General features: G+C 49.6%; 1 protein-coding gene across 3 annotated transcripts in view; it reads left to right on the top strand.

Moving 5' to 3' along the window:
• Positions 1-27,422, top strand: part of INPP5D (inositol polyphosphate-5-phosphatase D) — a 122,574-nt gene that overhangs the window by 49,322 nt on the left and 45,830 nt on the right. For all 3 annotated transcript variants that reach the window (XM_058700922.1, XM_058700907.1, XM_058700913.1), the window contains exons 3-9: positions 4,075-4,225; positions 6,753-6,930; positions 10,572-10,712; positions 20,648-20,735; positions 24,764-24,844; positions 25,013-25,084; positions 26,026-26,149. In XM_058700922.1, the coding sequence (XP_058556905.1) occupies positions 4,075-4,225; positions 6,753-6,930; positions 10,572-10,712; positions 20,648-20,735; positions 24,764-24,844; positions 25,013-25,084; positions 26,026-26,149 (835 nt within the window). The remainder of the gene's footprint in view (positions 1-4,074; positions 4,226-6,752; positions 6,931-10,571; positions 10,713-20,647; positions 20,736-24,763; positions 24,845-25,012; positions 25,085-26,025; positions 26,150-27,422) is intronic.

Here is a 27,422-nt window from a genome sequence, read left to right as displayed (position 1 = left end):
ACATCGGGTCCTCTCTGACCATCTCTCCTGGCTCCAGATACCCGGCTCCTACCCCGACTCCACCAGAGCAAGTCCACAGGGTACGTGGTAACGTGGATATGAACGTGACCTGGCCTCTATCCCCGAGGGACCTCAGTGTTCCTGCTGGCCCATGGTCAGCGCCCTGTTCACCTGGAAGCCCCGACAGCTGACTCCCTGCTCCTGTCATTGACTTGACAGTGTTTGCTAGGTGGCCCCCAAGTCTGGCTCTCCTCTGAGCAGCCCCATCCCCTTGCTGGCCACACCACCCCACCCTCTTGGCTACCCTACCTGAGTGGAGAGCGTTTCTAGGTCCAGCTGAGGAGCAGGAAGGCCACAGCTGGGCTGCTCCTTTCTGTGCCTGCCAGGTGGGGACGCCCACCTCCTGTCTGCGCTGCACTCCTCACCCCTGCACCCCACCCTCAGCCTGGGCCAGCTCAGGAGCTTATATAATCCTGGGCACCCTGACCTTTTTCTCTTCCTGTTGCTGTTCTAGAATGTGCTTTGAACATAAGTTATTCCAGGAGTCTCTGCAAACCCCTTCAAATCTCAGTGCCAAGAGCAAATACTGATGAGAACAGTTCCTCCTCCGGAGAGACCCTGACTTTGGCCTAATTGGCATCCTGCCATCCACGTTTCCTCCGCGTCTGTGCTGCCTGTTGAGACAGGCTGCTCCCTGTTGACCCACACGTGCACAGCGTGTCTTCACTCCGCGTGGGATCTGCTGCGTGTAGACCTGCCCCCTGGCGAGCGCCCCATGCCTTTCCTGGGTGCTTCCCTCTCAGGAGTGGTGGGGGAGGTGCAGGAAGGCATCCCCTCCCCCCAGGAAGCAGTGCCTTTCAGTGACCACTCACTGGCTTGCGCACCCATCCCCGAAGACAGTCCTTGAGGCCTGGGCTCAACCTTCACCATCTACCTTCCTGGGTTTGCCAGGCCCTGGCTCCCTGGCCTCTGTGAACCGTCCAAACACAGGCAGGGTCCGGCATGTCTCTCCCGCCAACAGCACTCTGCATCTGCTTCTGGCTGCCTGGTCCTCCCACCTGCCTCCTGCCTCCTGCCTCACGGGATCTGTAGGGATTAGATTCATGTTAGGGGGCCCTGTTCCTCTGCATGCTTAAGACACTGTATTTCATCAGTTCTAAGACGCTTATTTTCTCACATTGAACATTTCTGAAATAAAACGTGTCCATGCTTAATGGCGGATCGTAGTTTACGCGTTAGCCTTTTTAGGGCTATGCGTAATAACATGGGTCTTAGCATCGATGCCTCTTAAGTCCCACCTCCAGCGTGCCCCCCTCAGACACACATTCCTGGCAGAGAACCCTCCTCCACACTCACGTATGAGCCGTTTCCCTTTGGCTTTCTTTGGTGGTTTCATATCCTTGTTCCGTACGCCTAAAAGCTTGTCGTCCATTAGCTGCAAATTCTTTGGCAAGGTGACGCTCACCACGGCTGCTTTAATGGAAGCGAGTTCATCGATCTTGCATCATGTCAGATTATTGTTGTTATTCTGCTCATTTTTGGTTTTGAACCTATTCTTGTTGCTTTTGAGAAGGTCTGCTGCTCAGAGATCTCTGGTTCCATAATGTTTGAAAGAGACTGCTTAACATGGGGCTTTGTGACAATAGGGAATTTATTGAAAATAATCTTTAAAAAAAAAACCTTTGTTAAACTATAAATTTACTAACTGGCTTAAACAGCACAGTCACACACACATAGCCTCACGTACAGATTTACACGCGTGTGGTGCAAATGCACAAACGAATACACTTGGAGAGACAGAGAGGCCAAGTGGAGAGCCGAGGCGAAAGTCAGGTGGATTCTTGTTGAAGGCAAATGCATCCTCACTACGGCATGGGGTTAACCACCAGGAGCAGGGCCTCAGGGACGGGTCTGAGTCCTGGTCTGTTCCCAGAGGTCTGGGTCTTTCCCGGTCTGGGTCATGCTGCTTCGTTTGCTATCGCAATCCCACTTACCTATAGCCCTTCGTGAAGACCTCCAGTCCAAGCAGCCACCCCCAGCCTCCCACGTCAGTCCCAACCATGCTGGAGTAATGGGTACCTGACTTGGAGGTGGGCAAGTCAGGATGGTCCAGCCACACTAAGCCAGACCCCCTGCGTTCGCCCACCTGGCAGGCTTTCCATCCCCCACCCTATTGTCCTATTGGCCTTCCTTCCCACCTGTGGTCAGTCCCAGCCCCTTCAGCAAGAAGGCTGCTGGCAGCCCCCAGGGGAGTGATGGCACCTTCTCAGCTTATTGTAAAATTCCATGACTGCCAGCGGGCGCCTGGGTGGTACAGTCAGTTAAGCACCCGATTCTTGATTTCATCTCAGGTCACGATTTCACGGTTCATGAGATCGAGCCCGACATCAGGCACTGCGCTGACAGCATGAAGCCTGCTTGAGATTCTCTCTTTCCCTCTCTCTATGCCCCTCCCCTGCTTGTGTGCACTCTCTGCCAATATAAATAAATAAACATTTTGAAAATAAATAAATAAAATTACATGACTGCCGTGGACAAGATGGGTGTTATGAAAACGCAGGTGAACTTAGTGTTAGGACCCAGATGGCTGTGCTCTGACTCCAGGGAACCCCGCCCAGAAAGGGGCGTCCTTTTGTATCATCCCTGTGCCCACCAACAGCCTGGTCCCTTTCCCCTGTCCAGCTGCACCAGGGTCACTGCTCCTCCCCAGAGCCCGGCTACATCTCCCTCCTCCACCCAGGGCAGCAACCCCACTCAACCGCTTCTTGGCTGGATCCGGAACACCCGGCCTCACACTGTCCACATTTGCCCTCTGTGCCAGAGGGAGGGAGAAGTCCAAGATGCCTCTGGGTTTCTGGCTATGTCAGTGGGGACATGATGCTGCCATTCCTTGAGACAGGGAGCACGAGGAGAGGCAGGCAAGGTACTGGACAGGAAGGGTGCACAGGACTTGGGGACACGGTGGGTTAGGAGGGTAGGGTACTGCATTCAAGAGAAGGTGAGTCTCCTTGTGGTTCTCACATCCAGCCCTGCCGCCTGATAGCTTCTTGGTATGGGCGGGGCCTCAGTGGGTGGGGCCTCCATTAGCCATGCTGGCTGCCCAAGGCCCACCTTGAATTTTTTGCTGGAGCCACTGTACAAGCAAGAGGAAGGAGACCTGGCCCCAGGGCATTTGAACAGCACTGCAGAATCACCTGCTGGCTCCTCTGTCATCAGCAACAGAGATATAAATCAGGGAAAAATACTGTGCTGCCTCACCATTTTTCTGAGTTTTGATAAAACAGAATTTTAACAAATGAAAATATTAAAATTAAAGCAAAACAATTGCCAGAATAGATTGCCTTGTGTTTAAAGATAAATTATCTTGGGGGGGGGGGGCGCGGTGAGAGGAAATAAAAATAATTCCCCAACAGAACACACATATACACACAGTCTAGAAAAACTTATTCCCATGTATTAAAAGTGGGTCTCGGGTGCCTGGACATCTCAGTTGGTTGAGCATCCGACTTTGGCTCAGGTCATGATCTCATGGTTTCTGGGTTTGAACCCCACATTGGGCTCTGTGCTGACAGCTAGGAGCCCGGAGCCTGCTTCAGATTCTGTGTCTCCCTCTCTCTCTGCCCCTCCCTCACTCACACTCTGTCTTTCTCTCTCTCAAAAAAAAAAAAATAAATTAAATTAAATTAAATTTAAAAAAAAGTAGGTCTCTTGGGGTTTGGGACTACAGGTGAGTTCTTTTTTTAAAAAAGTCTGTATTTTCTAATTTTGCCATAATGAAAATGTATTACTTGTATAACCAAATGCTTTTTAAAATAAAAGTTAAAAAAAAACAAACAAAGAAAAAGAATCTTTAAGACTGTCCTATTTGTGCCTTTTGCAGACTGGCTCTTGGGGCTGCTGGTTCCAGGATGTGAGGGTGTGGGCGTGGTGGACAGACACCGCGTGGGAGCCCAGGGCTTTTTCTGGATCGAGGTCACTCCCTCGGCCTTGTTGGTCTCTGCTACAGGTGGCCTTTGTGGTTAGGTGATGTCCCAGCCAGTTCAAATGTGTTTCTGTTTGGGGTTCTGTCCTCAGGCGTCCGAAGGTGTCCCCATGAGGTTCTTCACCAAGCTGGACCAGCTCATCGAGTTTTACAAGAAAGAAAACATGGGTCTGGTCACCCACCTGCAATATCCAGTGCCCCTGGAGGAGGAGGACGCAGGTGATGAGCCAGAGGAGGACACAGGTAGGAAGGGGTGGAAGGGAAGGCAGGAGGGGGACAGGGAGCCTCTAAGCACTATGGGGGGAAAGCCCTGGGATGTTTCTTTCACTACAAGGCCTTGCAGATTAAGTGAGTCTGATTATCAGAAGGGGAGAGGGTGACGTGGTGGCTAAGGACGAGCTAGCAAGGTAGCTCTGGGGTCAGACAGACCTGGGTCAAACTTCCTGTTCCCCAGCTTCATAGCTGTGTGACCTTGGGCAAACTACTTAACCTCTCTGAACCACAGACTTCTCTTAAAGAGACAGTAAAAATAATATGTACCTGTCAGGGTGTCACCAAATGAGTCAATGAATATAGCACACAGTAAGCACTCAATATATGCAGCTATCATCCTCATCAAAATAACTAGCTGCATTTCACTGTAAAGAGAATGGATGAGGAAATACTTGTAACTAACTGGAAGGCCTGTGAGAGAGGTGTTTCTTTATATCATCTCTAAAAGGAAAAAACAGTAGAGCCCCTAAAAAGTCTGTGAGAGTCAGGCCTCCCCTTAAAACCGTGGAGGGCCACAGACCAGTCAAACAGGAGCCCGGCAGAGGACCCTGCAGCACAGAACCCCACCTGGACGGCACCCTTTTCGCCTCAAAAGTTCGCTTTCTGGGGCGCCTGTTCAGCTTAGTCAGTTAAGCGTCCGACTCTTGATTTCAGCTCAGGTCATGATCTCACGGTTTGTGGGTTCGAGCCCCACACTGGGCTCTGCACTGACAGTGTGGAGCCTGCTTGGGATTCTCAGTTCCTCTCTCTCTGCCCCTCCCCTGCTCGTGCGCTCTCTCTCTCTCTCTCTCTCTCTCTCTCTCAAAATAAATAAATAAACGTTTAAAAAAAAAAATTACTTCCTAAAAGAAAACCTGAGATAAGTAACTGAGCCCCTCAACTGGTCAGGATTCCTCCTAAGTCCCCAGGGCCTGGAAACAGGTCCCCTGGACTTGCCCCCCCTAAGAGGGGGTAGGTTAGACCAGAGATGCTGAGGTCCCTGGGCTGGCTCCCACCCTGTCCCTGCAGGCTGCTGCCCGCCATGTGCTGGGCGCCCTTTTCACCCCACTCCCACAGGCTGGCTTGTGGGCCACAGGCCCATCTTCCTCCTGACTTCCTGGGGACCCACTCTGAGTGGTTGCATAGTTCATAGGCCGCCTCAGCAGAGGATAAACTCTGAGGAGCAGAGTTCTCTGGGCCAGGCAGAGTGTTGGAAAAGGACCGAAGCTCCGTGGAGACTGAGACAAGGCCCAGGCAGCCCGTGTCCCTTCTCACCTCCCTCCGCTGAGTAAGAGGTGCCCTCATCTGAAATAGCCCCAGATGACGTGTTCCCGGGTGAGTCCAGGGTCACTCACCTGCTCCATGCCACGGCCACATGTCCCCCGGCTGTCCCCAAGGCCTCGGCCTTGATGCTGAGAAGCCGTCCTGCAGAAATGCCCTTCACACGCTGGTGTCCTCACTCCCCGCACACCTTGATGGCTTTCCGGGGATGGCCGTCTGGAGAAAGACCCCGGCACCCTCACTAGCAGCTGGGAAGAGAAACCCAGTCTCGTGACGGCTGGCTTCACTTCCCCAAAGGAGGCACAGTTGTGGGCTTGAACCCAAGCAGTGTGGCAGTCACCCCCTCCGCCCAGTCCAGGGGTCTGATTTGGCTCAGGTCTCAAGGTGCTGCCAGTCCCCCAGGGCTCAAAACGCACTCATATCACCGAAAGAACCCCAGGCCACAGAGAGTGTGATGAGCTCATCCTTTAAAGATAATGTCCCCGGGGCAGCCCGGTGGCAGGGGGCCCTGGTGTGGCCATTCGATGTGGGAGGAGGCCCCAGACAGGAGGTCTTGGACCCAAGGGGCTCGGATCCCTCGTCCATTTGTGCTGTGCACAGGAGAGCAGTTCTCCTGAGGGTGAATGTGCAGGAGTCCTTTCTCCCAGGCCAAATTCAAGTTGTTTGTTTTATACTTCAGTTCTCTGGGTGAAGGAGGCCCTCGCATTCTTTATTTGTCTCCTAGGGTATGGTGGGGAGAGAAGGAGCAGCAGAAGCTGGAGGGAAAGCAGAGGAAGGGAGGCCGGGGTGGGAGAGAGAGGAGCCGGGCCTGCTTGCTCCCCACCCTTGCGCCTCCTGTCTGGGGAACTGGGCCTGTGCCCCATCCAGGGCCCCTGCCTCAGCCCTGAAAGCTGGCCTTCCCGCTGAGGCTGCTGGCTCCACCTGTCCAAGGCCAGCAGCCCTGCCCGGTGCCCAGCTGGCGGGTGTTTGCTGAGCGCCTCAATGGGCCAACCTAGCCGCACGGCCAAAGACTTCTAAGACCGGGCCCCTGCCATCAGCAGGCCCCCCATCTAGTCAGGGAGCAGAGACAGAGGGGACCATGCAGGCACAGATGGGGTCTGTAACTGGGCGCAGCGGCCTGGACCCCCTCCCCGACACAGGAGGGGTCACTATGCCAGAGACCCTCTGTAGCGGGGGGGTGACCCTGAGAGAAGCGAGTGCTCAGACCAAATGGCGTTCCTGCTCTTCTCTTGAGTAGAAGGGGTCCTGTCCCCTCCTGAGCTGCCACCGAGAAACATCCCTTTACCTGCCGGGCCATGTGAGGCCAAGGAGGCCCCTGCTTCCAGCGAGAATCTGAGAGCCACCGAGGATTGGAAAAGCTGGTCGAGCCTGTCCGAGCTATTGTTTCAGCGACTGCAGAGCATAGACACTAGTGGGTGAGTCCCTCCACCACGTGGCTCGAGTCTCAGAGGCCCGCCTCCGTCCCCACCACGCCCGGCTGCCTGGCAGGAGCTGGTTATGGACGGACGAGCGGTCCTCCACTGCAGAGGCCTGGTCCAGATGTCAGGGGCCTATGCTGTGATCCCCTGCCCGGGGCTCGCCGTGAACCTCACGTGGCATCCTCTTGCATCACAAATATCGCAACTGCCGTGGGATCCATGGAGTCCGATGGGCCACAGAGGGTTCACTGCAGGCTGGACCTGCCACGTGGCCCTTTCCTACTCTGGGCCCAGCTCCGAGGGGGCCACCTTGGTCACCCGTACATCGGCCAGATCAGTGTCTCTGTGTATGGTATGGGCTGTGATCTACACCGCACGCCTCTCCTTTCTCCGTGGGACATGCAGTCATTCTAATTCTTTAGAATCTCCTTGATCTGAGTCCAGGCTCCCGGGGTCTTGTCCCGTATGTAGGCCCACACTGGCTCCTACGGGTCCGTGTCGATGAGATCCTGCAGCTTCCTTGCTGTGTCCTCCTGTGTCTCTCTTAGCAGGCCCAACACTTCCCCTGCTGGATGGTAGCAAGTGGGGGTATCATGTGGGAGGGGTGGGAGTTGTCTTACAGACCACAGGCCCTTGAGTACAAGACCGGCCAGGGCGGGTGGCCTTAACAGGAGGGAGCTCTCTGAGGGGAAAGATGCCCCAGTGCCCAGCACATTGCCTGGCACGGAGGAGGACTGCCCAGGTGGTGCTGAATGAGCTAATAAGTTAGTACGCGGTGACTTCCGTGCATTAAGAACCTTAAAAATATGTTTTTTTCTTTGTTTCTTTGTGAGAAAAAGGCCCCCTCGAAGAATATCGAGGGGCTGATGCAGGGCTAATTAGCTTCAGGGCTAATGCAATCTCTCTAGCCTGAAGGATCAGTGAGGACAGCTCTCCCACCATCCGATTTGGCAAAATACAGAGGAAATGCCTGAAAGTACACACGAGCCGCCTGGTTGCTACGCTACCTGGTGTTGTTATATTTCCACTTTGAATACCCCTGGATTCTTCTGTAGGCCCACCAGGTCACATCCTGTGTGCACTCCTTGAATGACTTGTGTTGCCCCTGAAATAGCTAAATCCCCGATGTTTTTAACCTGTCGAGGTGTTATCACCACTACTCCCTCCTTGTGTGCACATAACAACTACTTAGTAAACCATTCCGTATAGAGCCATCGTGCAGTTTCCACGAGGGTCTGTTTCTCTCCAGGGTTAGATGCTAAATGGACTGAGCTCCTTGGGGAAATAGGCTCCCGACTCCCTGGCATGTCCTGGTCAGTCCCTCCTCTCTAGGGACAGGTGCTCTCTGGGGCCGCCCGGCACAGTGACACAGGACGAGGTGTGCAGCCTCGAGAGAGAGGGCAGGGGGCGGCTGGGGGCTTGTGTGCTCTCTGTTTCTGCTCCTCAGCTAACACATGGCAGCGGGGCACTCCTCACACTTCTGCTGGGAGCTGGGGATGAGTAAATGGAGCACAGTGGTGGGACCATGGAAGCAAGGGCTTGTCCTCTGTGCTCTTCTGGGTCATGGAAGACTGAGATTCTGCCTTGTGTTTTATTTTTTTTTTCAACGTTTTTTATTTATTTTTGGGACAGAGAGAGACAGAGCATGAACGGGGGAGGGGCAGAGAGAGAGGGAGACACAGAATCGGAAGCAGGCTCCAGGCTCCGAGCCATCAGCCCAGAGCCTGACGCGGGGCTCGAACTCACGGACCGCGAGATCGTGACCTGGCTGAAGTCGGACGCTTAACCGACTGCGCCACCCAGGCGCCCCTGCCTTGTGTTTTAAAGTCAGTCTGTTTTAGGGCGCTTGGGTGGCTCAGTCGGTTGAGTGTCCGACTTCGGCTCAGGTCATGATCTCACGGTCCGTGAGTTCAAGCCCCGTGTCGGGCTCTGTGCTGACAGCTCAGAGCCTGGAGCCTGCTTCAGATTCTGTGTCTCCTTCTCTCTCTGCTCCTCCCCCACTCTCGCTTTGTCCCTGTCTCTCTCTCAAAAACAAAATAAACATTAAAAAAGTAAATAATAAAGTCAGTTTGTTTTGCATGGAAAATAGCTTTTTACATGAAGGACTGCCTTTTGATTATTCTTCGCTATAAGACAGCCTGCACAGTCTTTTGTGCAAGTTAATTAGATCTAATCAGGCCATAGTTAATAGTTATTATGAGACTGCTGAGTGAAATCAGGCTTCTCTGATAAACAGAGTTCGCATCTTTATGTGAACACTTTCCTACGACGAACGTCCTAACAAATACAGCTTCCTATAACAAGCACTCGTGGTCTCAGAATTATGAGTCAGTAGTCTTTGGAACCGTTAAAATACGTACCTTACTGCCGTGGGAGTGACTTTGTCCTTTTCAGAGACAGACTCAGGCAGAAACTGGATTTTTATGATGTCAAGACCCAGAATGAGTGTAGATTAACCTTCAATGTGATGACAGCTGGTGTGTAAATAGGTGCTGACTTCTCACTCTAAGTCAGTCCGAATGGCCAATGGCCGAGGGCCTTTCTCATCTTAAGAGCAACAGCTTTCCAGTCTTTCAAAGATCCTGTGGAAAACACCTGTGACCTCTAGCACCAACCTGATTATATGTCAAGGCTGGAACAAAGATTTTTAAAGCTTGTAATAATTTTTTCACACAGGCAGATCAACAACCTTTAGTCTCAGTTTGCTCATTTGTAAAATAGGAATAATAACAATAATAATAATAATAATAATAATAATAATAACTGCCTCCTAACATTGGTTTGGAGACTAACAGGGAAATGGGGCATTAAGTGCTTAGCAGAGTGAGTGCAATGCTATTTGAATCATTACAGGAACGAAGACTCTAAAGTAACCCAGGGCGGGGGCAGGGGGGTGGCAGGAGGGGGAATGTGCTGGGAGAGAGGATACAGAGGGACCATTAGATTCACGTGATGGACCTGGTGCCACACAGCCTGGGCCCTGCCTCTGCTGGGCCGTCATGCACGGTGAGCGAGTCCTGCCTGCATGTACGTCGCCCAGAGATTGAGGGGCTTGGATCCAGACCCGGGAGGGCGAGGGCAGGGCACTGAGCCGGGCACCCTATTCCCAGCCCATCACTCACCACCGAGACTTCCCCTTGGAGCCCAGCACAGCTCAGAACATCCTAAACACAGAGCTCCAGGTGGCCTTTGACCGTGAATTTGGAGTTGGGAGGTGAGCTAGAACCATTTGCCAGCTCTACGCTAAGCATCACTCAGCCCCCAGGTGCTGTCTTTAAAGGTAAAGGAGGTAGGGAAACAAGTCAGTTGTACATTTTCCAGTTGTTTTGTCTCCTTTTTAAAGGATAAACATGTTTATGGAAATGTTTATTTCCAACCAGTATCACTTCCTTCCAAGTATGGGCTTGGGAAAAAGCCTTTATGGCAGGGTGAAGAGGCATCCTCCCTTGCCAACCCTTAAACTTGCCCAGACCTGCTTCTCGACCCTTTCCCTGAGACCAGGGGAACCATCCAGGAGCGTACACGTGTTCTGAAGGACGGCATCTCGGCCGAGATGCAGAGAATGATTTCTTCCTTTACGGTTGGTGTTTGCAGCTAAAGGAGCAGAAGCAGCATGTTTCTCTTTCTATTATTTTCAGGCTTCCCGAAGAGCATCTTAAAGCCATCCAAGATTACTTAACCACTCAGCTCGCCCTGGATTCTGACTTTGTGAAGACAGGCTCCAACAGCCTCCCTCATTTGAAGAAACTGACCATGTTCCTCTGCAAGGAGCTCTATGGGTAATGGCTCCGTGGGTGTGGCCATCCCCCAGGGGCGGGGACAGTGGGGACAGTCCCGGGGAAGAGATTCAGCTCATTAGAGTGAGCCGGGCTCTCCGCCTGGCTATCCAAATACCTCAGCTGTACTCAGAATAATAGGGCAGAGTTGGCAGAGGTTAGAAACCTTTGTGGTTGTTTCAAGGTTTTGTTTTCATGGTGTTTAAACTGTGGCTTTTTTTTTTTTTAACTGAAGTTAATTTGAGGCCAGTTGCTGTGGGAAGGGGTGAGTGGGAGCCCTTCCACACCTGCTCAGGATCCAGCAATAAGACTTTTGCACTGGCCCTCCTTCTGCAGCCAGCACCTCGGACAAGCACAAAAGGGCTCTGAGAGGAAAGAAATTAAAGTCAGCCAATCTTCTGCATGGTTGGGGACGGCCCAGGGTCGCCAGTTTTTTTGTTTTTTTTTTAAGGGAGCCAGGTCTCCAAAGCTTTCATTCTCCAATATTGAATTCATTGAATGACCAATTGGGAAAAATTCTGATTTTTTTTAGATTTTGAAAATTTTATGGTTTAACTTAATGTTAAAATTAACTTCAAGCTTCAGTACATTTTAATTGTTAGAAGCACAAAATTAAGGCTGCTGTGCTATCTGAAGAATTGACAGAGGGCTATTTTAAATACTTGGAAAAAAAAAAACCCGGAAAATACCATTCACAAGAAATCATAAGGAGCCAAAACAATCCCATTTTATTTTATTTTATTTTATTTTATTAATTTTTTTTTTCAACGTTTTTATTTTTGGGACAGAGAGAGACAGAGCATGAACGGGGGAGGGGCAGAGAGAGAGGGAGACACAGAATCGGAAACAGGCTCCAGGCTCCGAGCCGTCAGCCCAGAGCCCGACGCAGGGCTCGAACTCACGGACCGCGAGATCGTGACCTGGCTGAAGTCGGACGCTTAACCGACTGCGCCACCCAGGCGCGCCAAAACAATCCCATTTTAAATGAAGGGTCAACATTTTGGTGGGAAAAATGGCATTTCATGTGGGTGAGGCTTTTTCGGCCTATACCATTTCCTATGTATTTTATTATAAACTTACGGCAGCTCCAGAAAGAATCTTTCATCATCAGTAATCAAATTGAACTTTCCTCTGAAAGGCTCTTAAAAGCACAGTCAGTACAGTCGGGAAATTTAACAAATAATTTTCTTTGACAAATGGAGCACACTCATCAGATCGGCCAGTCGGGTTTTGTTTCAGTGAATTGGCTTTCAACTCATGTAGTTTCAGCCAAGTGGACCTAGAACCATTTTTATAGATTTGCTTGGAGAGATATTTTTCCACTTGATACTGTTGTTAGAAATCATGTCTCACTAGGAAACACACACACGTGCGCACACACACACACACACACACACACACACGGCACTTTTTCTTTGTAAGAGACACAGATTTATGATGACTGGGAACAAGCTTTTATTTCTGTTCCAGAGGAGATCCTGTTCTTTGCTGCTTCCTTGTGTGGGAGGAAGTACATCTCCAAGTCTCTCTGCTGGCTCCCACCCCCCCACCCCAGTCACTTCTAAGCCTTCCCCACCTCACTGCCACCTGCACTTTCCTGGATCTCAGTCCCCTCCCTTTCTGGACACAGCAACTTCCCCTGCGTGCCTGCCTCTCTGTGCTGGTGGGAAAGCTTCCTTGGGCTTCCTGCTTTCCCCGTCTCTCTTCACTGAACACTTAACTTCCGGCTAGAATTAGAGACACTGTGATGTATCTCACTGCACACCTGTCTGTCTTCACCCTCAGAGGCAAAAGCATTGGAAGACTTGGTTAACTGGGGGATGGAATTTTAGAAAATCTTACATAGAAGCAAAGTTATGTTTCCCCTTCCACACCTCTGAATGTGTGGGTTTCAAACTGCTTTGTCTGGAACAGGTCTTCAGTTCATTCATTCTGTCAGTCAATCATTTACTTAACCAATGTGTGTGGAGGGCCCCCCTCTGAACTTCTGGGTACTAGGATCCAGTAAAAACACAGTGCACAAGCCTTCTGTTCTTTGAGACCTTGTTGGAGCTGACGTCTCAGGAGCACCATAGTAGACTAAGTCTGTAAACAAAGATAATTTTAAGAAGCACTGTGACAAAATAAAACAGGTAAAAGTGACAGAGACATTGGGTGGGAGGGTGTCAGTGTCCTTTGGAGGTTAAGGAGGCCTCTCTGAGGTGGTGATAGAGCTGGGACCTTGGTGACAAGGGGCAGTTAGCCACCCAGCAATTTCGTGGAGGGATGTCATGAAGAAAGGTCCCGAGGCAGGAATGAGGCCAGCCTGCGAGGAACAGAAAGTCTGTGTGGCTGGAGCACAATGAGGGAAGGAAAGTGTTAGCGGCAGAGGCTGGGGACAGGCGGGTATGGGGTGGGCCAGACACAGGATGAATTTGAGTTCAGTCTGAATTTTAGATACATCACAAATACGTTTTTAGTGTAAGTATATGCCATGCAGTGCTGGGATATACTTATACTAGTAGATTATCCATTATTTATCTGAAATTCAAATTCAGCTGGATCTCCTGCGTCTTATCTGGCGGCGTTAGGCAGGAGCCACAGCAGGTACACCTCACAAGACTCGAGGTCTTACGGGATTGTGCCATGATCTGAGTTCCGGCTGTGGAGAATGGATCTCAGGAGGCTGACACAAAGCAGGAGAGCAGTTCCAAGCTCAGGGGCTGTGATGCGAGGGCAGTTCATGAGAAGGGAAGGCGGGGATGTGTCTGGGTTGCTTCCTGCTGAGTCCCGGGGTTTGGGACAATGCCTGGCACGTGGAAATGGCTGATAGATGTTAGTTCAGTATGATGACCCTGGACGTGGGGGTGTGCAGGCACTGACAGCAGTGTGACCTGGGGCATGTGTGGATGCTGGGGCTGGTATACATTTGCTGCCTGTTTGGATGCAGGATCGGGGGAGAGGAACGGAGGGCGACCCCTAGATTTTTGGTGTGAGCAGCTGAGTGGGTGGGGATGCCAGTTACTAAAAGTGGAGGTTGAGGAGGAGGGTGTGGAGCTGGCGGGGGGGGGGGGGGGGGACCTTTCTCAAGCTGCAGTGGGCTTGAAGCACTATTAGGCATCCCGCCAGCTGAACCACCAACCTTGGAGTTATGCCAGAAGCTTAGAACCCGGGAGACCTCAGGGCGGGATCTACATTTGGGACTCATTCGTGTAGTTGGCACTTAAAGCCTTAAAGAGACAGGTGGGGTGAGGTCACCACAGGGGGAAGGTGAATGGAGGAGAAGGGGACCCAGGTTGGACGTTTAGATGTGGGGTATAGGAAGGAGGAGCCGGAAGAGGGACTGAGTGAGGGTAGCACTGAAGATGACTAGGTCCATCCACTCAGACGGCCTGGCCCGACAGGAACGTCCCTAAGTGGGAAGGTGACAGAGAACTGAGGAGTGAGAAACAGGGCCAGAGCCTCCCCTGCAAAACGTCATGCTGAGTGTGCACGTCTGAACGTCAGCGGCACAAGGGCTCGAGGGCGATTTGTGACCCCAAGTTAGATTCCCTAGAACCAGACAGAAACTTTTCCAGAGAAAAAAAGAATAGAGAACAACGTCACCAGAGTCTGGAAATATTTGGTAATGCTTAAAATGGAGAAATGAGAAGAACTCCAAGTGGAATTTTAAAGCAAAATGTCCAAGTGTGGAAGAGGGTATTTTATCTATTAATGAGAGCAGGGTTAAGATTTTAATAGACAAATAAACCCGAAACAAAAATACGTCACCCGCATTACAACTGCTTCATTGGAGGCCATAAAAATAAACCCATAGTTTTCCAATCAAATCTGAAAATTAAATCACAAAACAGCAGAATGTCAGGGAAGTATATATAGAAAACACGGGAGAGCTAACTAAGCTTATAGAAAGAATGTGTGATAAAAAATTGTGATAGTCTTTGGAAAGAGGGCATTCATAGAGATTCAACTTAGAGCTGGTAGGATGGGCTCTCGAAGAAGCAGGAAAAAACAATGCATAATCAATGGCTAAGTATATAAAAGAAAAAAGTATTCCCAGGCTTATAAAGGACCTAAATCCAGGTATTGAGAAGCCTCATAAAGATCCAATTAGCAGAACAACCAAATAGCACCATCTAAATCTCTCTCTCTCTCTCTCTCTCTCTTTTTTTTTTTTTTTTTAACATTTATTTATTTTTTGAGAGAGACAGACCATGAGCAGGGGAGGGGCAGAGAGGGAGGAAGACACAGAATCTGAAGCAGGCTCCAGGCTCTGAGCTGTCAGCACAGAGCCTGATGTGGGGCTTGAACTCATGGACTGTGAGATCATGACCTGAGCTGAAGTCAGATGCTTAGCCGACTAAGCCACCCAGGTGCCCCTCTCTCTCTTTTTTTTTAATGTTTATTTTTGAGAGAGAGAGAGAGAGAGACAGAGACAGAGCATGAGCCGAGAAGGGGCAGAGAGAGAGAGAGGGAGACACAGAATCCGAAGCAGGCTCCAGGCTCTGAGGTGTCAGCACAGAGCCTGACGTGGGGATCAAACCCACGAACCGAACCGTGAGATCATGACCTGAGCTGAAGCCCCACACTTAACTGGCTTAGCCACCCAGGCGTCCCTAAATCTCTTCTTACAAAATTTCCAAACTACAAGGGAAGATGAATTCAGAAAGTAAATAATTATAAACAGCACCCTTACTTTAAAAAATGGCAATATGTAATATCATTCCCACTGCCTGATAATACAATATAAATTCTGAAGCAGTATCTCCAAGGAGAAGATCACTGACCTGGAATCAACGGAACATAGATGTCATTCAAGAGCACAGGGAGTCAGGGTGCCTGGGTGGCTCAGTCAGTTGCACGCCCGACTCTTAACTTCGGCTCGGGTCATGGTGTCACAGTTTGTGGGTTTGAGCCCCGCGTCAGGCTCTGCACTGACAGCACGGATCCTTCTTGGGATTCTCTCTCTCTCTTTCTTTCTCTCTGCCCCTCCCCCGCAAAATAGATAAATAAGCTTAAAAATAAAAAGAGCACAGGGAGTCTTTGCAGATTTTAAAACCTTGTAAAAATGTTCTAATCACATGTGTTTCCTTTAAAAAGGATCTGAGAATTTTTTTCCCAGAAATCTTAGAGTGCTGGTGGTCCTAAAAATAAGAGCCCAGCAGCTTACTGAGCAGCTGGATATGAATACACCCAAAGCAAAAGTGTTCATTCTGTACTCCCAGAACACAACATGACAAAAATAGAAATAAATAAGAAGACTAGCCACAACCACCCAACCACCTGCACACTTTCAGATAGCCTCTTAAATCACAGCTAAATTAAGGAAAGAACCAACACAAGGGGTACCCTTTATGGGTAGTGTGGGGGCACTGAGTAATCAGACCACCGCGTAGGAGAACTCTGTGTGGCACAGCCAAAGCACTACTTGGAGGAAAAGCCATAGCTTTAGATGCTCTGTTAGGAAAAAGGGGGTAGGATGAGTCAAACACACAAACTGAATCCAGACTGTGAGTCTCTTGAAGGTTATCATGGGTCAAGTCCTAATAGCCTTGCTATTTCCCACATCCAGCAAGTACCAGAAACATGTGTTTACTCAGTGCTCATGAACGGAGATTGAATGCGTGCCGAGTATGTGTCATGCACTGTTCCAGGGATGGAGACACAGCAGTGACCCACACAGAGTCTTTTAAGAGGTCTCTGTCTAGCAAATAAACAATAACAACAACTGTTAGAGGGGGTATGGTCAAAATAAAATCAGAAATAAGGAAAACAGTCAGTTACCATTTTAAATATTAGATGGGCGCCTGGGTGGATCAGTCGGTTGAGCATCCGATTTCAGCTCGTGATCTCCCAGGTCTTGGGTTGGGTTTGAGCCCCACCTTTGTGCTGACAGCTCAGAGCCTGGATCCTGCTTCGGATTGTGTGTCTCCCTCTTTCTCTGCCCCTCCCCCACTCGCTCACGTGCATGCTCTCTCTCTCAAAAGTAAATAAACATTAAACAAATTTAAAAAAAAAATTGGAGGGGCGCCTGGGTGGCGCAGTCGGTTAAGCGTCCGACTTCAGCCAGGTCACGATCTCGCGGTCCGTGAGTTCGAGCCCCGCGTCGGGCTCTGGGCTGATGGCTCGGAGCCTGGAGCCTGTTTCCGATTCTGTGTCTCCCTCTCTCTCTGCCCCTCCCCCGTTCATGCTCTGTCTCTCTCTGTCCCAAAAATAAATAAAAAACGTTGAAAAAAAAAATTTAAAAAAAAAAAAAAAAATTGGAAGCATAAGAGACTTAGTAATCGGCATTAAAGATTTGCAAATCAAGAATACAGTGCACGGGGATGGGACGCCTGGGCGGCTCAGTCCGTTGAGTCCGACTTTGGCACCACTAAACGAGAGAGGGGAAGTGTCCATGAGCTGCGGTGACAGCTCAGATCCTGCTTCAGATTCTGTGTCTGCCCCTCTCTCTGCTCCTCCCCTGCCCACACTGTCTGTCTCTCTCTGTCAAAAATAAATAAACATTAAAAAGGAAAGAAAAAATTTTTTTAATTAAAAAAGAACATGATACACATTGACATGGCTACAGATCTTCATATTATAGTTTAAATGGAACAAATATTTTACATACAATATGAAACATAAAAATTACCATGCGTGCCCTCCTTTGAAATTTCAAGAAGCAAATGATGACCATAATCTATAAATTATTCCTGAATGGCAAAAATCACCTAATTCAGTCTTCAAGAAAAATACAATAGTCAAGATAGCAGCCTGAAATAAAACGGTATCCATTTATTAATATAAATGTTTAATATTTCAGTAATGTTTTAGTATATATAATTTAGTAATATGAAGAATGGAGGCTTAGATAAAGAGCTCACTTCAAAGAAAAGTCAACATAAAACACCATCATGTAGTAGATTAAAAGATGAAAGAATCATTTGCATAGGTATCCTAACAGATGTGTGATTTTTAAAAAGTCATTTCTGGGGTGCCTGGGTGGCTCAACCCAGTTGAGCATCCAGCTCTTGATTTTGACTCAGGTCACAATCCCAGGGTTGTGGGATCGAGCCCCAAGTCTGCCTCTTCTCTGAGCTTGGGCCTGCTTGAGATTCTCTCCTTCTCTCTCTCTCACTCTCTCTCCCCCTCTGCCCCTCTCCCCCACTCACTCTCTCTGTTAAAAAAAAAAAAAGTCATTTCTAATTTTAAAGCATTTTGCAAATGGAATAGAGGGGTACTTCCTTAGTAATGCAATAGGTGTCAATGTAAAACCAATTACACTCGACAGGGAAACAGTAAAATCATTCTATTAAACATTCTAACAAAAGAGAGGCACCTGGGTGGCTCAGTCAGCTAAGCGTCCAACTTTGCTGACTTTGCTGACTTTGGCTCAGGTCATGATCTCACAGTTTGAGTTCAAGCCCCGCATCAGTCCATCAGCCTGTCAGTGCAGAGCCTGCTTTGGATCCTCTGTCCCCCTCTCTCTGCCCCTCCCCTGCTTGTGCTTTCCCCAAAATAAATAAATACTAAAAAAAAAAAAATTTTTTTAACAGAAGAAAAAGGTGCCCTTTATCATCTGGTTTCATGTTGTATGGGAAATTTTGGCCAAAGTAAGATGAGAAAAAGAAGGGACCCTAACCAACACTCCTAGACACATCTGGGAGCCAGTCAGATTTGTCAAGATTTTACAGTTTAAAAATAGAAGGAAAACCAGCATCATTCTTAGAAAACCCTAAGGATTCAGCTTGTGTATGTGTATTTGTGTTTTTAGGAAAACATTTTTAAAAAGGAGAACCATGAGGGACATCTGTTTGACGTTAAAACATGTTCAGAATTAGTGCCTTGGAAATTTTTTTATTTTAACCCAGAATTCTTGTATGAAAATGATAGTTTAAAGGGAAAGCTGCTGGGGCACCTGGGTGGCTCAGTGGGTTAAGCCTCTTCCTCTTGATTTCTGCTCAGGTCGTGATCTCATGGTGGTGGGAGGTGGGATCCAGCCCCATGTCAGGCTCCACTTGAGATTCTCTCCCTCAGTCTCTGCCCCTCCCCTGCTCACGTGCGCTCTCTCTCAAAACAAATACATAAAGATTAAAGATAAATAAAGGGAAGACTGCTGCATGAACAGATGAATGAACTCTGGCGGAGGGGTTGGGGAAACCCAGAACCTGCCTGCCCAGCCTTCCCCTCTCTCTGCTTTGCTAGTCAGTTCCCTCCACACCCTTCCTGGTCCCTGGAGTAGACCCACTTGTGATGCCTTCGAAACCAGCAGGTTAAAACACCATCCCCGAAACTGTGAGACGTTGTAAATCTGCCACCTTGGCATTGCCTGGTACACATGCGGAGCTCTGGATTTGTAGTTAAATGAATGATACGGAGCCTGGAAACAAATCCTACCATATTCTAGAAGAGCTTATATGCTCGATGAGCCCAAAAGAAGTATGCAAAACAGAGCAAGTGTTGTTGAGTGAAACTGAATAGTAATACGGAGAAAGATGAACCTAGTTCCACCCCATATTTAAAAAAAAAAAAAATCTAGATGAGGTAAGGGATTAGAAAATATAATATCGACAAGAAAAACCCGTATGTAATGTAACTTAAAAAAAAAGCAAGTAAGAAACCAAATTAAAATGAGCTAATAATTGCTTACTAGTAAATACTGATGATAAATTTTTAACTAAGGGAAGCAAAGAGTTACCAAGGAAAAGATGAAAAATAGAACAACAAAAAATTATAAAGCACTTTGCAATGAAATCCAACCTGCCCAGGATGAAAATAACAGAATGGGGAAAAAGTGCAACATCCAGATTAAATAAAAAGCAAAGCGGTATGTAACGTTTATACCAACGTCCAAAAATTCTGGCAAAATTCCCAACAGAAAACTGACAAAGGACACAAACAATTTATACAAAAAGAAATACAAAAAGAAAAACCAACTATGTAGAAATATATTTAATGACAATAAATTAAAGGTATACAATCAATGCATCAATATTGAAATGCAGTGTTATATCCACTAAACGAGAGAGGGGAAGAAAATCCTAGAATGAGGACAGCACGTCAAATGGGCAAGCTCAGACAGTGTCCATGGCCCGTGATGGGTACCATCACTCAAAGGCTTAGCAATACTGCTCAAGAGACACAATCTCTGCTTATCATCAAATTTAATTGAAAATAAGAAAAGAAAGGGTATGGGAACAAAGCTGTTCAGAGCAGCCTTTATTTGTAATCGCCAAGATCTCAAAATAACCCAAGTATCTAGCAATTCACTTTGGCACGTTTACTCGATAGAATATTTCAACACCATTAGAAGTTAAACATGTAAAGACATGAAGTTTGGGGTGAAATAAGGGAGAACGAGAACTCAGAATTGTCTGCCGCTGTGCTTAAAACAATGTGAAAACAATAGAAAAAGACAGGAGCAAAGAATGGGTAGGAGTTGTCAAGGAATTAGACAATGAAAAAAATCTCTCCAGGCATCCGTCTCGGGGGCGGGGAGGGGATTTGAACTAGAAGGCGAAGACGACTGCTAGCACCGGAAGCCCCTGGGGCACGCATTTAAAATGCAGATTCGGGACCAAATCGGGTTGGGGCCCAGAAATTTGCATTTTTAACACCCAGGTGTGTTTGCAATTCTTCTAAACACTCGAGGTTGGGAACCAGGGATTACTAAGTGATTTCATAGTAGTTTCGCGATCCTAGATTTGAATTATCCACAGCCTGTGAGTATGGCTAACCAGAGGTAAATCAGATCTACGGATCTACGCATTGCGACTCCGGTTTGGCCCAGGGTGGGCAACAGGATGGGAAGAGTGGGGGTCTTGGTGGGGGGAGGGGGGCCAGCACTGGCAGGCCTGGATCTTTGCCCAGGCTTGTCTTTTGCCAGACTGGGTGTGGCCATGCCTCTGGCTGGATCCTTCCAAGCCTTCCCTGGGTCCTCACTAATCCTTGACCTTCACCTTGTCTCCTGCTCCCAGCGAAATCACCCGGACCCTCCCCTCCCTGGAGTCTCTGCAAAGGCTGTTTGACCAGCAGCTCTCCCCTGGCCTCCGTCCACGGCCTCAGGTAAAGGCTCTGGGGTTGGAAAGAAGAGATTGATAAACTGGGGTGGAGGTGAGGGGTGTGGGGGGTAAGGTAGCCCGAGTCCCCAGGGCTCAGAAGGGAGCCCCCCATCCACTCACGCCCTGAGTTGGCTGGGGGACCAGAGCATGGGGTGGCCGGTGGGGGTGGGAGATTCAGGACCCTGTACCACCAGTAAGGCATTTCCCTGCTGCCTGATTTTGACTTGAGTGAAGATTTCAAATTACATACTCAGCAGAACTGCCTGTTAGTGTTGAATAAGGGAGCACGGCACGGCCTTTTCTCATCATTGTTCATCGGAAACTATTAGAAAGAAAAACACGGGGTGCCTAGATGCTTGATCCTGCCTCTTGCCCCTTAAGGTGAAGATGCTCCCTGCCCCCATCCACACACAGGCTCACAGACTCGCAGGAGCCCAGGCCAAGTCATCTAGGGAGCAAAGATCTACATATTGAAAGGTGTTACCAGCAGAGTCAAAAAGCAAAAGCAGCATCTCCAGAGAAAGGACTTGCAACAAATATAAGGGACAAAGGATTAATATGTTTAAAAAAAAAAAGAAAAGAAAGAAAGAAAAACTTCTTACAAATAAGTAAAAACAACCCTATTTTTAAAATGGGGAGAGGTTATAAAAAAAGGCTTTCTCACTAAAGAGGGGTGGGAGTGACCAATATATATACAAAAACTTGTTTAGCCTTACCTCATTAGTAACTGGCAAATGACATTCATAACCTTGCCTATCAGATGAGCAAAAAATTGATTGGTGAAGTCAGGGCTTGGCTGGGCTTTTGGGGTCAGGGACTCATGGGTTCATTGCTGTGCAGTTGGGAGGAGAAATGGGGTTTCTGAAACATTGTTTATCTGCAACGACCATGTTAATTGCATACATCCTTAAAGCACCCCGTTCTATATATAGGCAGCTGTCTTAGGGGAAAAAAGCAAATGGCAAAACAATCTATAAACTCCGAGGTACATCTATATGTGGAAATCAGACCAGAAGGATTTATACCCAAAGGGCTATTCTGGTCACCCTCAGGGGGGATGGACCGAGGGAGAATGGGGTAGGCCAAGAGGGACTTTAGGTTTGACCATACTGTTTGCTAAGAGGTTTTTTTACTGAGAAAATGTATATGTGCTATTTATACAGCTTAAGAATTCACCAGAAATTTAAAAAGGTGATTTTGCTTTCCTCGAAGTGAAGGATGATACGTTAATTTCTGGGAAAGTAAAAGCAAATCCAGGTAAAACAGGGGCCCTGCCAGACCCTCACATTTACATAGTTCGAACCGAAGACCATGCCCACATTTTTGAAATGGACCAGAAGAGGTAGAGGCCCCCAGGCAGTTAAGGTGACAACAGTCAAGCTGAGGTGCTGCAGGACAGAGCTGGGACAGGATGGAGAGAAACCTCAGATGAGGTTGGAGAGAGGGGGTTCTCCTTCCCACCCTCCCTTATGAGACCCTGACCCACAAAGAAATGCAGAGGTGGTTCTTGCCTTCAGAAGTTCACAAATGGAGGAGGAAGTTCCAAGGCTGCCAGCAGTAGAGGAAAGAACACTCAGAAACAGATGAGCTCAACATCTGACGTGCCCCTGGTGGCCTTTCGTTTCCTTATCTGTGCAATGGGTATAGCGTGTCTGATACTGCAGGGTTTTTGAAGGAGTAAGTGAAATGTTTGTGCGAGATCACATGACACTAGGCCCTTCTCCTTGGGTAGGCGAGACCTACTAGGGACCCCTGGACCCCTGTGTGGAATTTAGTTGAGAACTGATGGGAGGTGCAACGTTACCAAAATGACTGCGGACTTCAGGGTTAGGAGAGACCTAGCTTTGCCCGGTGTGAGAAGGGAGAGTCGTTAACCCTGGAACCCACATCCTCCCTTTAAAAGGGCAACTAAAAAGCAAAGTAAAATAACTGGGCCAGTTTATGGGAACCCGCAGGTATCACTCAGACCAATTCGCTCACTTCTAGGCTAAGCTGTGAATTATGTCCTCAGCCTTGACGTTCGTGACATTTGGGGCCAGGTGATTCTTGGTTGTGGGGGACTGTCCTGTGTATTGTAGGATGTTAACGCCTTCTTGTTTCTACTGACCAGATGCCATTAGCATCCCCCAGTTGTGACAACCCAACATGTCTCCAGACATTTCAAATGTCCCTTGGGGGGCAGGATCACCACCAGCTGAGAAACACTGGGCTAGATCTACTTTAAAGTCTCAGGTCTATACTGGCTGTGTGACCTCGGACAAGTTGACTCACCAACTGTGACTCAATTTCCGGTCCACAAAACAAGGGTTAGAAGAATCGATTCATGCTAGGATTAGATGAATGGATGCGTTTAAAATGTGCTTGGCAGCAGCAGAACTCCTCAGATTCTCCCGTATGTTCTGCGGGCTAGGACCCACAAGTGCAGGCATCATGCTAATCCCTTCGGTCCTGAGAACCAACCCCCAGTTTGTCAATAGCTTTGTTTACACTCGGTAAGTTTCTGCCAAGCCTGCCTCATAAAACACAGCAGAGGGGAAGAAGACAGCAGCCTAAATCCACAAGGTGACTGCCCCGGGAAGCCAGCAGGTCATTCCAAGTGTCCAAGAAGGAGAGGAGGAGGTCAAATCTGTTATCTTTTAAATTTTTTATGAGAAAAACAACCCGGAACGAAGGGATCCTGAATTGTCCCTCTGCTGATCAGCTGGTCTGCACCACCCCCACCTGAGGCCCCTCCACCCCACCCCACCCCACCTGAGGCTTGACCTTGAGCTTTGTTAAGGAGCAGGGCAAAACCAAAAGAGAAATGTTGACAAATAGGATGTGTTTGAGGTGTTGACAAAGTCCTGAGCGTTGTGGGGGGTGATGAGGGTGGTTGGGGGCAGTTGTGATGGCCATGGTGGGGGTGGTAGCCGAGGTGATGGGACAGGTAGTACACTAAAGTGGGGGGTTGGAATTGGATGTCAAACAAAAGTGTAGGGTGGCTGACTTCCTACGCAAGGGGTGAGGTGAAGGGATTTCACCTGGTTGGCAATAACCGTCGTTCCACTCCATACACACGTCTGATTTTCTCCTCCAGCTTCTGGAAGGCAGGGATGGTATCATTAATTCCACATGTGTGACTGCACATCTGGCTCAGAGTAGATGCTTTGTAAATGTCGGTTCTGGGAATAAACGCTTGAGACCGTGGATTTGGTCTCAAGACGGTCATGGATTCAAGTCCCGCCCTGCCATTCACTGGCTGTGTGACTTCAGACAAGGAACTTCGGCTCTCTGGGCCTCCTGTACGTGTTGACCAACTTCATGGAGCATCTTCTATGGCCAGGTGCTAGTCCTGCATGCCATGCTCATGGCCCCAGTTCTCACAGAGCTCCCGTTCTGGCAGGGAAAACACAAGGAACAGATGAATGACCTAGGTGATTGATATGGAAGCAAGCAGAGTGATTTGATAGAGGATGGTCATCTTTAGCTAGTGTGGTCCACGAACACCCCTTTGTGGATCTGAGACCTGAGTGAGGAGGTGGTCCTCCCAGGTGACCCCCACATCTCTGGGAATTCCTCGGGGAGTGTAGCTCAAGGACACGCGCAGGTCACAGGTGAGGAGGAGAGTGGCTGGGGGTGAAGGGTCACCATACAGAGCCTCAGAGGGCAGGCTAAGGAGTTCAAATAATTTTCTCCCAGTGGTGGGTTTTAAGCAGTGAGATGGCTATATTTTGGAAGTAGAGGAGGGACACCAATGCTGTAGATGTAGGGGGAACCAAGGTAACCATCAAGGCCAATCCCAGGATGTTTTTTAAGCAACTTGAGTGGCTGAGGTGACAGGACATTGGAGAAGCAGATGAAGGTTTATTTTTTGGCGACGCTAATGCTGAGATGATGCGACATAGCTGATGTTCTTGTCTGCGAAGGGGGGTGATAGCACTTGGGGGGTGGTCGGCGGGGAGAGCAAAATGAGAGAGAGCGTGGAAAGGGCCCAGCAGAACGCCTCTGGATGGTGACACTGTGACTGCTGTCCCTACCTGCTCTTTCCCTCAGGCGCCTGGTGAGGCCAATCCAGTTAACATGGTGGCCAAGCTCAGCCAACTGACGAGCCTCCTGTCCTCCATTGAAGACAAGGTATTAGGACATCCCGGGATGCAGCTTCTCTGGGCTTCTCTTTGGTCCTCTCTTCGCTTAGAGAATGCCCCCGTGTGCATGCTCTGTGCTCCCTTTCACTCTGTCCCCAAAGACGCTGCTTTCCCTGTGCCCCCCAACCTGAAGAGCCTTATGCATTCATGCCCACAGGTCAAGGCCTTGCTGCATGAAGGCACTGAGTCTCCCCATCGACGTTCCCTCATCCCTCCGGTCACCTTTGAGGTGAGTGGATGTGCCCTTGTATTCCAGGAAGCCGGGGGCCGTTCTGGTCCCTGTGGAAGGACAGCCTTTTGGCTCAGCAGAATGAAGGCAAGGAGCCCGACACTGAGAGTGCTGGTTGGCAGGGCCACGTGTGGAGCTGGTACCCAGACAGGTGTGCGAACCCCCTTCAGGGAAGGCTTCCCAGGGGAGAGCTCCTCAGCCCAAGATGCTTTAAACTGTATCTTCCAACTCGTGGCAGTAAGTGACATCAAAAAGGGGCCCCCAAAACTGGCAGCAAAGTAGTGCCTCAAGAGAAGAGCAGGAAAACAATTTCCATGATTTCCCCGAGCGTGACTTACATAGAACCTCCGAGCTCAGATACAGAAATTTGTTTTTCTTAACGATCCACACAGATTCTGGTGCAGCCAGCCCAGCCCTGGTCCCACATTCCAAAACACAGGACGAGATGAGCCCCAAAGGCCCTTTCTGGCCCTGATGATAATTCTGTATTTCCATCTCCAGCTTCTGAGCATGCCTAGGCAATTGTCTTTTTCCTAATTGTCATCAGTAAATGTTAAATTGTTGGTTGTAACAAGGCCCAGGAGCTTAAATCTGTTATGAACATCCTTTCTGGGAATAGATGACGCATCACATTAATGAGTGTTGTCAAATTAAGCAGTGAAATGAATCAGTTTCCGGTAGTTCACCTGTTCCCTCTGCCAAACCTGTTGGCAGAGCAGCTGATGTGCACACGACGCTCGCCAGGTTCTCGGGGGCTGCCCGCAGAAACACGGACTGGGGCTCTGGGGCGAGGGACGCTGGGAGGTAGGAGCCCAATGGCACCGACGGGACACCAGGGCTGGAGCGGCCAAGGGCTGTGCAACCCCATGGACGAAGGGCTCACAGGCTCCGGGAGAGTCTGGAGAGAGAGAGGGTGACCCACGTCTCCCCTCTCCTTGCAGGTAAAGTCAGAATCCCTGGGGATTCCTCAGAAGCTGCAGCTCAAAGTCGACGTGGAGTCTGGGAAACTGATAATTAAGAAGTCCAAGGACGGTTCTGAGGACAAGTTCTACAGCCACAATAAGAGTAAGACCCCCTCCCACACCCGTGACTCTCCCCTTCTGCAGGTGCCGTTACCCCTGGCCGGTCAGTAGCGGACCGCCAGAGAGGAAGTCCCACCAGGCACGCCCACCCCTGTGCCAGGATGCTCACCACCCCTCACCCTGCCTGTGGGTCCCCCGCCCAGCTCCGAGGCCCACCTCGCATGTGCCTCCTTCACGAGGCCCTCCGTCTGTTCCACTGCCTTCCACCAAAGCCTGGGGAAGGGAACTTACATGCCCGGTGCCGGGCGGGGGACGGGGGGCACTTCTTTGTGAACGTGCACTTCCCCACTAGGAGCCAGGCTGTTGCAAAAGGCCACGGCACGGTCCCCGTACAGAGCCCTGCACGTGGAAGGGTTGCCGGGCCAGTCAGCGTCTTTTAGCGTAGCGTAGACTGAGACCCAGTTTAGCATGTGCTCAAGCATGTGGGTCCTGGAACTAAACTGCCTAAATTCATATCCCAGCTCTGCCACTCAGCAGCTGTGTGACCCTGGACGCTTCGCCCAACTGCTCTGGGCCTGAGTGAGCATCAGCGGAGATGGCAGGCGCAGCATCTCATGGCATGTTTCACATGGATCTCTAGACTTACCCGTCAAGAACACTCACCTGAGCTGTCTCTTCAGATGGCAGATATTTGGCTCGACAGCCAAGCCCTACAGCAACATCCCCCAGAGTCCCCTACAGCTGGGCCTGCAGACTGGCAGGAAGGGAGATTCTATGTTCAGTGCTGGCTTGGTGCCAGACTGCTGGGCACAAGGGGACAGAGAGGAGTGAGGGTAGATCAAGGCCCTGCCACTTGCTAGTGATACCATGTTGGCCTGGTTACTTATGGCCTCTGTGCCTCATTTTCCTCATCTGTGAAATGAGAATAATAGTAATAGTAATAACAATAACAGATTTCTCCTAGGTTTGTCATGCGGAGTAGATGAGCTGAGGCATTTGAGAGCACCTCCTTTGTGCCCAGCAGCAGCACCGGCCCCATGGCAAAGTGCCCAGGCAGAGGCCGGGGGAGAGAGGTCAACCCCACGTGGGCCTACTCCGGCCTGCAACCTCTTGCTCCTATCTGGGCTGTGGCACCAAGGTCCAAGGGGTGCTCTCAGGGCAGCAGGTGGGGTGGGAGTCTGGGGACCAGCCCCATGCAGGAAGTGGGGTGCAGGGAGGGGAAGAGCATAGATGGTACAGGGGAGACGGTAGAAGCCCAGCCTTGGATCCCAGCTTGGCCGCTCGTGACCTCGGTCTAGTGCCTCTCTCCGTGTGCT

This window comes from Neofelis nebulosa, chromosome 2 (genome assembly GCF_028018385.1).
Source record: "Neofelis nebulosa isolate mNeoNeb1 chromosome 2, mNeoNeb1.pri, whole genome shotgun sequence".
NCBI lineage: Eukaryota > Metazoa > Chordata > Mammalia > Carnivora > Felidae > Neofelis > Neofelis nebulosa.
This window is presented reverse-complemented; position numbering and strand designations above follow the sequence as displayed.